At 47.2% G+C, this 12,061-nt stretch overlaps 1 protein-coding gene across 4 annotated transcripts in view; it reads right to left on the bottom strand.

The window, feature by feature from the left end:
• ETV4 (ETS variant transcription factor 4) overlaps positions 1 to 12,061 on the bottom strand; it is a 45,942-nt gene that overhangs the window by 21,541 nt on the left and 12,340 nt on the right. For all 4 annotated transcript variants that reach the window (XM_030541665.1, XM_030541666.1, XM_030541667.1 and 1 more), the window contains exon 3: positions 4,552 to 4,605. In XM_030541665.1, coding sequence (XP_030397525.1) covers positions 4,552 to 4,605 — 54 coding nt within the window. The remainder of the gene's footprint in view (positions 1 to 4,551; positions 4,606 to 12,061) is intronic.

The raw sequence follows: 12,061 nt of genomic DNA, 5'->3' as shown, positions 1-12,061 counted from the left end.
ACCTAGTTAAAAATTCCATCCACTCTAGATTATACTATTTCACTTTCCAGGGGTTCAGGTGCTTAAAATCTCCCTAGAAGCCTAGGCAAGGTTAAGTGCTGATCTGTGAATGGCTTGCTGGGTTTATTTTAGCACTAAGTAACCTGAGACGTTAATTGGCCAGTCAACTTCATGCCAGGCCCTTTGCCAACAGCAGGCAGTCCTTTCTGAGTTGAGCCACGCTGGCTGATATGCTGAGTTCTGGCCATGAAGATTCTGCTGTGCACTCTGCCCTGCAGCAGCTGGTGAAGGGAGCTAGACCTACTTCATCTCCTACAAGAGGGGGTCCAAGTGAATTCTTGAAATTCCTCATGCCCTGAGGTGGGAGAATAAGCCCCTGAGAATTCCTCCAGGAATAGCAAGAGCAGCACCCCAACTGTGTCAGGCTAGTTTACTGCCAGGAGTTGCCCCACTTTTTTTACTTCCACCCCCCCCCAGCAGTTGTTCTCCAACCCAGCCACCTTTGCTTTTCAGCTGCTCAGGGAGGCACCTTTGAGCATTCTCGGAGCCTTACTGAGCACCCAGGAGCCTCGCCATTGAGAGCTCTCCAGGACAAGGCTTGGTTTTATTTATTTATTTATTTTTAATTTCCAACATTTTAGGCACTAACTTTTCTATTTTCATGAGCAGATATTGCTGGAAACAAATGCTTGAAAGCAGCTCTGCTGTCAGTTACAGCAACCTAAATCTGGAGCAATGACTTTGTGTTACTTTGGGATTATGCTGTTGTAACTGAAAGCAGAGTTGGCTCTTGGTGTTTCTCTTCTCCTCTGTGAGATGCTGAAGACGCCCTGGACTCCCCATAAACAATTTACCTGGGGTAGAAGTGGGTTGGAGGCTGTAATAGGGTGGCTCACCTGTTATGGGCAGGAGGGCTGGGGTTAGCCAGCCCTGATTACAGAATGAGCCACTCCTGGGAGATCAGGGTGGCTGCCTATAAAGAGCAGCAGGAGGCTCCCTTGAGGGAAGGAAGTACAGGCTGTAGTAGAGAGATTGTGAATGGTTCTTGGAGGAGTGAGACTCTGAGCCCAAGGGGTCTGTGGCAAGGAACTGTAGTGAGCAGGATGCTTCTGCTAGGGATCCTGCCTGAGAGAAGAGTTAGGGACTGGAAGCCAGAGAGCTGAGAGAGGCTGAACTCCTGCCACCTAAAGCCAGAGAGACTTTGACCTGGGGCCTAGCTCTGGGAAGAATGGCTGGGAATGCCCTACATAAAGGGGGAGAGGGATGGAACTGGGGTTGGAGCCTGGAGGCCTGCTATGTAAGGATTCAATACAGGCAGGGCTGGCGCCAGCTTTTTTGCTGCCCCAAGCGGCGAAGCAGGGTATAAAAAAAAAAGAGAGAGAGAGCTGATCGGTGGCACCTGGGCAGCAGCCCAATTGTGCTGCTTCTTTGGGGGTGGATCCTTCACTCCCTCTCTTCCTCTTCAGCAGCAGCTCAAAGAGGAAGAGAGGGACCGAGGGACTCGCTGCTGAATTGCCGCCAAAGACCTGGACATGCCGCCCCAAGTACCTGCTTCCTTTGCTGGTGCCAGCCCTGAATACAGGTAGCCTAGGAGGGGAGTGCTGTAACTACCTGTGGCTAGTAAGCTATTAAGGGGCCCTGATGAGGGCAGAAGTTGATAGCAGGACACAGCAGAGGGCATTCTGGCCGTGAGAGGAGAGGTCTAGGAGGTGGCTGGCCTTGTTTCAATGGCCTAGTGGTACAATACTGGCTAGTGATACTAGAGGTCGTGGTTCAAATTCAAAGTAATCTCTCTGTGGAGGTGACATGAGGCCCCTCAACTGTGAACAAGCAGGTATCCCAGTCCAGGACTGGAGAAAGGGGCAACTTATCACCGCAGTGTGGGTCTAGGCCACACCTGGTGACTCTAAACAAACCCAGTCTCAGTCAAGGGAAAGACAAGCACCTGGAGCCTCACCCCCTTCATCTGCTCTGACTTTCAGCCCAGAGGAGAAGAACCCATGTGCTTATTCCTCAAATCACTCCACATCCCACAGGGATCCAAACCCTCAGGTAGAAATCAACACAAATAAATACGTCTGCAGCAGCAGGGAGGCTCCCAGTCCTTAGTGGTGAGGGCTTGATCCTACAGCCAAACCTGAGGCATCCATCAATCACAGTAGAGTGGGCCAGTGGCGTGCTCATGAATAGCTCTTTGCACAACCTGAGCAGGAGAGAATTCTCTTCCCCCCTACAACCCCATCCCCTGGGGCCTGTCCCACACCTGGGAGAGATTCAGTGTCTGAAGCATGACATCTGTGCAAACAGTGCAGTCCCAGGAGCAGGGGCAGAGGAGAGACATCTCTTTCCATAGCTCTAGAGCACTCCTTCCCCTTCTGTCTGTGACAGCTCAATTCGTTTTACAGAGTAAACAGAAACTATAGAACAAGCCGCAAAAATGCTGCTCTCAAGGGAGAGAAAAAACCCCACTGCCCAGTACACTGAGCTCCATTCAAGCCTCATGAAGCAAAGTGTGCTAGGAGCGGCCAAGCCTTTCCGGCCCCTAATAGCTGGAACAGGCTATCACATTACAACTGGCTCATTCATTCAGAATGAAACATGGGACCAGCCCTCTCCTCAGCTCCAGGTCAGCGGGAGGAAGAAAGAAGTCATATGACAGCGCACACGCTGGGCCAGTGCTGCAAAGCCAAATCCCAGTGACTGCGAGAGGGGAGCAATCAGAAAAAGGTGCTTTGTCCTTTTTTTCATGAGCAGACACAGAAATGGGGAGGGGAACCCATCCCTGGAGCTAATGGGGAGAGAGGAGCATTGTCCCTGGAAAAGAACAGAGCTGTCTGGAAGGCTTTAAACATCCATCTCTCTCTGTTCTCAGTTACTGTGAGATGTTCACATGTGCAGGGGCTTGGAGAGGGGTTTCCTGCAGCTCTGACATGCCAGGCTCTGGGCTCTCTCAGCCAGCCTGGAACCAGGGCCGCTGACAGCGGGTTTGGGCCTCGGTAAAAAAATTTTTTTCGAGCCCCCAGCAAGGGCATACCGGCTAAACAGGGCCAACGAAGCTGGGGAAGCTGGGCCCTGGGCCCCCTTCCAGACCGCTGTGCCCCGGTAATTTGTACTGGCTTCTCACCCCTCTCGTCAACCCTGCTTGGAACACAGACTCGCTACTCAGAACAGTCAATTAATTTTAGTCCCTTGGTCTGAAACAGCCCAGCATCAGTTTCCAGTATGACTGGATGGGACAGGCAGTTGCACAGGACAACAGGCAGCAGGTTCAATGGCTCTCAGCTACAAGGTTAATTCTGATGAGAATCCAGCTAGGCTCTCAGAATATCACCCTGTGCCATGTACACAGGCTGAGGTCAGCACAGGGGCTCCTGGAGTGGAAAAAGGGATGGACCATCTACTGAGAGCCAGGAACTCCTGGTCTCTCTTCCCAGCTCTGCCAATGACACCTGTGTGACCTTGCATCTGGGTCCACATCTAGAAAGTAGCCATCCCTCCTGGGGATGTTCATTAGGGCCTGCTCAGCCCCTGGAGGATGGAAGTGCTCTGCAAGGACTGAGCACTGTTATTATACAGAGATAGCTCCCTGGTGTTGCACTAACCATGCTGTATCGGACCCTCCTTCATGAACAGAAGTGCTCTGGTGTTAGAATGAGGGTGGCTGATATAAATGGTCCCACACACATGGGCAAACACACACATGTGATTCTTTCATTGAATGTTTGGTAAAACACAAGGATCAGGCTGGAGCATGGATCTATTAAGGAAACTGATTGTTCTACTGCAGATCGACCTCAGGAGAGTTCAGTTGTTACACAGTGTCTCCAATCTGGGCAACACCAAGTCCCCCTATACAGTGCCCAGCTCCTAACCCAACCCCCTGCCCAGGTGGCAGGTGCCAAAGCTGATTTTCAGAGCCCAGCAGAAGTGATAATTAGGAGGTTCCCAAGGGAGCTCTCACCACACTTCCATTTATAGCCAAAGGTGGGTAGGTGCCTTCAGATTCCCCGCCTTGGGAGATTTAAAGGCGCCGATGGCATTTGTACCCCAGATCCCAATTCTGTACTGTTAATGTCCCATCTCAAGAGCTTTGCTTTGGAAATAAGATCCTAACCAAAAATAATTGACTTATGACTAAAGATGGATTTCCCCTCCTTTTTTATCTTCCCTCTTTCCCCCTCCCTCCAGTGAGAACATCTCCATCCAAGACAATTTCCTTCAGCTCAGTGGCTATAGGTGAAGGTTTCGCCTTTGCATCTCATGCCAATGCCACTCCTTAGCTGGTTGGAATTGCCCAATTAACCACCATACATATCTGCCACCAAACACCAACAGCCTTGGAACCTCTGTGTTAGGGGAATGTGCCAAATGCCTTTGACTGCGATAAGATAGGGATAGGTGGTCACTATCCCTCTGCTTTGGGTGGTGCAGGAGGGAGCTAGTGCCTTTGCTTTGATTCTCCATGTGGTGCAGTGATCTTATTATTGATATATTTGTTTGGTTTAAGCATCTCCTGCCCCTTTCCCATAAACACATTCCCATGGTACTTACAGTTTTCTGAATGAAAGTCAGGCACAAATTGTTCATCGCTGTCTGGAACCTGAGCTGCAAAGGGAGAGAAAGAGAGATGAGGAGAATTAGATTTGGCACTTAGTAAGCTGTTAATAAACAGTAAGGCAGAAATGAGTCTATGAGTGTAAGATCAGAGCTTTCAGCTGGAAGGCTCTGTATGTCCCAGGGCTGGTTTCCCTTAGGGATTACAAGCACATTGATGCAATTCTTCCCCCTGCAGATTCAGAGAACGTCTACACTACAAAGTTAGGTCGATTTAATTTAAGTGGACATCCAGCCACCGCAGTAATTAAGTCGGTTGGGTGAGTCTATACCACATTCATTGTGTTGGTAGAGTGCGTCCTCACTAGCAGCCCTTGCATTCCTCACCAGCAGCACTTGCATCTATACACAGAGCAGTGCACGGTGGGTAGCTATGCCATAGTGCAACTAGCTGCAGGGGATTTTGGGAAGGGCTTGCAATGCCTCATGGAACCAAAATATTGTTGCAGGGGGGAATGAGAATGGGAACATGACTTCGACCTCCCATGATGTAGTTTCCTTCCTCTCTATCCTGAAATCAACGGTATACAACCTATACTTTTTTGTGCCTTTTTTGAAAGCCTGGCTTAGCTGTGTGTATGCCACAGACCAAGAAGCATGGACCCAGCTCAGCTGTGCACTCTTGTTGTGAGCATTACAATCACCTCCGCCTTACCCTGCCGTATTTCCAGAGCTGAGATAGGAGCCACCAAGAGAAACATTGCAATGTCATTCAAGCAGCCCTTCCGGTTGCTGCTGGCAGTCACGCAGCAGCTGAACATGGTGGAATGCCATTTCTGGTCCTGGGAAACAAGCACTGACTGGTGGGATCACATCATTATGCAGCTATGACAAGCATGACTGCAGGATGACGAGCAGTGGTTGTAGAACTTACGAATGCAGAAGACCACCTTCCAGGAACTTCATGTAGAGCTTTCCCCAGCCCTGAAGTGCAGCCACACTAAAATGAGACATGCTCTGACCATGGAGGTGCGAGTGGCGATCTCTCTGAGGAAGCTTGCAAGGCCAAACTGGTACCGGTCAGTTGGGAGTCAGTTCAGAGTTGGTAAATCCACCGTGGATACTGTTGTGATCCAAGTGTGCAGGGCCATTAATAGACTTCTGCTAAGAAGGGTAGTGACTCTGAGCAGTGTGCAGGACATAGTGGATGGTTTTGCCACGATGGGGTTCCTTAACTGCGGTGGGGCTATAGACAGAACGCATATCCCTACCTTGACACCAGACCACCTTGCCAAAGAGTACACAAACTGAAAGAAATACTTTTCTATGATGTTGCAAGCACTCGTGGATCACAGGGGCCGTTTCACCAACGTCGGTGTGGGATGGTCAGGAAAGGTGCATGACGTGTGTATCTTTAGGAACTCCGGTCTCTTCAGAAAGCTGCAATCAGGGACTTTCTTTCCAGATCGCAAAATAATCATTGATGATGTTGAAATGCCAACAGTGATCCTGGGAGACCCAGTCCCCCTTGTTCCCATGGCTCATGAAGCCATACACCGGCCACCTGGACAGCAGTAAGGATCGGTTCAACAATAGGCTTAGCAAGTGCGAATGGTGGTGGAATGTGACTTTTGGGCATTTAAAGAGTCACTGGAGCAGTTTGCTTACACCTCAGTGAAAGCAACATCCCCACTGTTATCGCTGCCTGCTGTGTGCTCCATAATATCCGTGAGGCAAAGGGAGAGAAGTTTCCGCAGAGGTGTGGCATGAAGGCGGATAGGTTGACAGCCGGTTTTGAGTGGCCAGATACCAGGGCAATAAGAAGAGTCCAATGAGGAGCTCTGTTTCTCGAAGAGGTTTGAAAACCCGGTTCAGTAATGAGCCACAGTAATGTGCTCTGTAATTTGTGGGAAACCCATCTTGGGAGCACAGGTGGACAATGCCTCTTCCCTTTCGCAACATGGATGGCGCTTGGAGACCAGGGGCCAGTGTTAAGCCTCCAAATTGTGTTTTTTTTATCTGAGGCAGCTCAAAGCTGGGAGGAACACAGGAAGCCCACCCTCCCCAACCCGTATTGCTGCTGGTAGCAGTCGCCCTGGGCTTGTAGATTCCGAATTCCCTGCCAACCAAAACACTGGCATGTTAGGGAAACTGTGGTTGAGGGACTCATAAATCACCGCGGGTAGTAGATCACATGCTCTATTGTTTGTGGTCCAAGCACTTGTAATGAAAAGTTCCACAGTCTCCGAAGGTGACCCTATGTGACATCACTCTCCTGAGGATGACAGAGGTGGCAAAGGAGCAGATGCTGCAAGCGTCTGGGTAGAGAACCGGTCCTTATGCTGCTAAGATGTATACTGCAATGAAGCCAGCAGAGTTAAGACTGGAGTGGCATGGGAAAGTGTCCTACCGTGGTGGAGAAATAAGGAATTCCTTCCCAGAAAACCTTCTGCAAAAGATTGCAGAGTACCTCCATGAAAGTTTCCTGGAGGTCTCCATGGAGGATTCCCAGACTGTCCCTATGCACGTAAACAGACTTTTCTGGGGTTCACCCTCTGCATAGCTGGAGTGGCCACTGGGAAGCAGATTCCCACTGCACCTTACTTTTTCTTCATCTTAAACATAAAGCATAAGAGTATGTAACCCCTACAGTTTGGTTGGAATTGAATACTCACCAGAGGTACCTTCCCCGGCATCATGCTTGGTCACCACGCTGTCCTGCGACTTGCTGGGCTACAGGGTTAAAAATAGCTCCTGGCTTTTGGGGAGAATGGATCCACCACTTGCCTGTCCCACATTCTCCTCCTCCTCCTCTTCCTCATCCAGAATGTCCTCCTTAGTGTTGCCTGAGGTGACCCAGGACTCAGACTCAGACACTGTGTTTGGCGGCAGTGGTGGGGGTCACTGCTGAGAATCACATGCAGCTCACTGTAGAAGTGGCATGTCGGTGGTGCAGAACCAGAATGACTGTTCACCTCCCTTGTCTTCTGGTATGCCACCTAAGTTCTTTGATTTTCACATGGCACTGTTGCATGCCCCTGGTGTAGCCATTCTCTCCCATGCCCTGCGCAAGCTTTTCGTAGATGTTTACATTTCTTCAGCTGGATAGGAGCTATGTCCCTGCACAGACTCTTCTCCCCACAGACCAGTAAGATCCACAACTTCCAGGCTAGAGCATGTTTGGGGCATTGCATCACCATGATCATAGAATATCAGGGTTGGAAGGGACCTAAGGAGGTCATCTAGTCCAACCCCCTTGTCCTGAGACAAGCAAGAAACATCTATGTCTCTGCACAGACGTAGCCTTTGCAAAGCAATAGTGCCAGAAAAAGCAGATTTCTTGGCACTGGTGGAGAAGGCTGGAGTTCATAAGTTACTAACACAGGAGATAGAACATTTCAGAGAAAGCATTTAAGCTCTGTATGTATGTGTGGGAGAGAAATCCTCCCCTGTGTATGCATGCTCTCTCAAGTGGGAAATTTAGGAGAAAATTGTAGCATATTGGCATCTTATGTGACTTGCCAAACACCTGATCTCTCGCCTCACAAAGACAACACTAAACAGCTCATAGTCACATCCCAGAAGGCCTACACTTCCTGCTGAAGATACTGTAAACTGCACTCATCTTAATGACAATTGCAATTGCCTCAGTGGTTTTTGAATAATCCAGAAACTATCTGATAAAGCTGTTTGAATATCTGCAGCCTCATTGCCCATGGACCATCCCATCTTGTGGGAGCACGGAAGAGCAATGAAATGGTTAACAGCATTAGTAACTCAATAATAATAACAAGGCTTCAACAATTAATGCCTCATCAAGCCACACTTGCTTGTCTGCAGGGGTGAAAAGACAACAGCCAGGCAGTTTACATTCTCATTTCTCTCCATAGCCCAAAGGGCTATAATTATTAATTATTATTATTATTATTATTATTATTATTTTAAATGAAAGCTTAGACTTTGGAGAAAGCTATAAAACCTCATGTGCAGAGATCCCCACAGCCTCTACTCCAGAGACACTAGAACAAATGAAGAATCCTTTCCAGGGACAGCTCTTTGCTTTCTTCTGATAAGAATTCTTTGAGTCTCTTTAAAGCATAAACACTTTTTGTCTGCACACAGCAAATTTTCTGCATCATGACCATGTTTGTAGCAGTGCATGCTGGGAAAATCCGAGCTTTGTAGGGGATATAGTGCCCAGCAGACACACGGAGCAATGCACCCTGGGGAAACCTACTACACAAGCAGCTGGGAGTAAGTAGGCCCAGCCAAACTGGTTACACAAATATACAGAGGGCATCCTGTCTGCTGTGTGATGAACTGGTTACAGATAGCAATCTGTGCACCAGACTAGGGCTCTGGCAGGGACAAAACACTGTCACCACTTTGGTTTGTAAGCAAGTTTTAACCATGTTGTGCATATGGTCACAAATAATTTCTGGAGCAACTAACTGGTTACAAGCTTGTAGAGTGGTCAGAATCTTAACCACCCATCTCAGGCTTTATTGTTTCAACTTTTCTCACAGCTAACACATACATTCAATTAAACATGCTTCAATCCTAGAATTCTCCTTCGCCAGGAGGCCTGTGAAAAGCTTGCAATGGTGAGGCAGCTGGTGTGCTCGGCAGCTGCCTATCATGCTGACTCCCTGGTGACTCACCGTTATCTTGTGCTCACCCACCTAGCTACCTGTTTCTGGTCATAAACTGTGAGCTTTTGGGGGCAGGGACAGTCCCTTTGTTCTGGGATTGAACCAGGAGCCCTGGTCCATGACTGAGTTGCCAAGGCACTATCACGATATAAATAATAATAAAACTGAGTAAAACATATATAGTAAAGGAACAAGAACTACACCACTTAACTATGAAAGCTGACACAGCAGATTCTATGGGCATGCCCTGGACAGGGTATTCCAGCCTGCAAACTTTATATTAATAGTCACTGCAGTGCTACAGCCCATGGCTTCAGCACAGGAATTGAAGTTTACTCTGCCATTCCTGTTCTACTAATATCATAGATATGACTGGAGGGTGCCTAAGTTTTTTCAGTTTCAGGGAACAGCCAGATAGGGATTTGATCTTGTTCTGCTTTTCTTTTCTACTAGGAAGAGGTTTAATGAACATTTCCCTCAAACATTCAAAGGAGCTTTTCAGTCAGATTTTCCAATTATAATGAGTCTGTAGACACACCCTCCTCCCAGGTTATTTGTGCCCATTTTCCTTCTTTTGTAGCTATATGAGAATAGAAATGTAAAGCTAAAAGGAACATGAGAGGTCATCCAGTCCAGGGCCCTGTTCTTAAAAACTTTCAATGACAGGTATTCCACAACCTCCCTTGGAAGTCTATTCCATTGTTTAACTAGCCATAGTTAGAAATGTTTTCCTAATATTTAACCTAAATCTCCCTTGTTGCAGTTTCAGCTGATTACTTCTTGTCCTACTTTCAGAGGATATGGAGAATAATTGATCACCATCCTCTTTATAACAGTACTTAACATATCTGAGGACTTATCAGGTCACCCCTCAGTCTTCTTAAGACTAAATATGCCCAGTTTTTTTAACCTCTCCTCATAGCTTAGGTTTTCTAAACCTTTTATCATTTTTGTTGTTCGCCTCTGGATGCTCTCCAATTTTTATTCACATCCTTCTTGAAGTGTGGATCCCAGAACTGGACCCAGGACACCAGCTGAGGCCTCACCAGTGCCAAGTAGAGCAGGACAATTACCTCCCATGTCTTACATATGATGCTCCTGTTAATTCAACCCAGAATGATATTAGCCCTCTTTTGCAATTACATCACATTGATCCATATTCAATTTGTGATCCACTATAACCCCAGATTCTTTTCAGCAGTACTGTCACCTAGCCAGTTAGTCCCCATTTTATAGTTGTGCATTTAATTTTTTCTTCCTAACTGTAGTACTTTGCACTGACTTTACTGAATTTCATCTTATTGATTTCAGACAAGTTCTCCAGTTTAACAAGATCATTTTGAATTCTAATCCTGTCCTCCAAAGTGCTTGCAACCCCTCCCAGCTTGCAGTCATTTGCAATTGTATAAGTATACTTTCACTCCATTATCCAAGTCATAATAAAAATATTGATTAGTACTGGATCCAAGACAGACACCTACGTGACCACACTAGATACGTCTTCCCAGTTTGACAGTAAACCATGGATAACTACTCTTCGCATACGTTCATTCAACCAGCTTTTCACCCACCTTATAGTAATTTCCTCTAGACCACATTTCCCTAGTTTGCTTCTGAGAATATCACATGGGACTGTGTCAAAAGCCTTAGTTAAATCAAGACATATCATGTCTACAGCTTTCCACCATCCACCGTAGCCATCACAAAGGAAATTAGGTTGGTTTGGTATGATTTGTTCTTGACAAATACATGCTGGCTATTCCTTATCACCCTGTTATCCTCTAGATGCTAACAAACTGATTGATTAATAATTTGTTCAGTGTCTTTCCAAGTATTGAAGTTAGGCTGGCCCAAAATGACCCTCAACCTAGGATGTAGTTTTGTTGAAGTTCTTCTCTCATAATCGTCTCCCTATAAAATGGGACAAAAATATAAAAAATAAAGGTACCAACCCAGCTTTGTCTTCAAAAACAACAACATCTAGCTGTGTTTATTCTAGAATACCCTTAATTTCTGGATGAGAAGACAAACTTCTACTAGAACAGCAAAGAGGACCGAGGCAATCAAAATAGGAATAGAATCCTGGTTTCAGCATAGCATTTGCTGCTCAGAAATTGGCCCTTGTACCAATACACAACCAACTCTCTTCCAGCCAGTCTGAACTTATGTTGTGCAGAGATTTCAGCCCTAAGCAACATACCTGGAGTTGCAGTGGCCACACCCAACCAGCTTCCTCTAAATACCTGCACATCTCCATTAAATTCTGTGCAAACACCCAACCTGCCAAGTTTACCTTCCTACCCTACCTTCTCACACAGAAGAATATGCCTTCAATTTTCAAATGAAAAGCCTCCAGAGCTATTGCTTTTCCGCCAAAGCAGGACGATCTAATTATCCTTCTAGTCACCTGCATTTTCTTGCTTGCCTTCCCAGTTTATCTGAACAAGTCTAGACACACTGGCACCTCATCTGCATCAGGCTGCCCCACTGCTATTACCCCCATAGGACTGCACCATGCTGGTACAACATGCAAAATGTTAAAGAAAAATGCCAGTAATGAGGAGGTCAGGAGGACAGTCAACAAGTTATAAACACGTCACAAGTCCCCACAAAGGAGCTCCCTGTGAGCCAATGCAGCATGTTTCCAAGTCTGGTTCCCTGGAGCTCTGCTGAGACATGCATGTTGCCCTCTAGCAGAGCTCTGGCAAGCCATGCATCACTCAGGGTATGTCTACACTACCCGTCGGATCAACGGGTAGCGATCGATCTATTGGGGATCGATTTATCGCATGTAGTGTAGATGCGATAAATCGAGCCCCGATCGCTCTCCAGTCGACTGCTGGACTCTAGCTCAG

The sequence above is a fragment of the Gopherus evgoodei genome, chromosome 23 (assembly GCF_007399415.2).
Source record: "Gopherus evgoodei ecotype Sinaloan lineage chromosome 23, rGopEvg1_v1.p, whole genome shotgun sequence".
Lineage (NCBI taxonomy): Eukaryota > Metazoa > Chordata > Testudines > Testudinidae > Gopherus > Gopherus evgoodei.
This window is presented reverse-complemented; position numbering and strand designations above follow the sequence as displayed.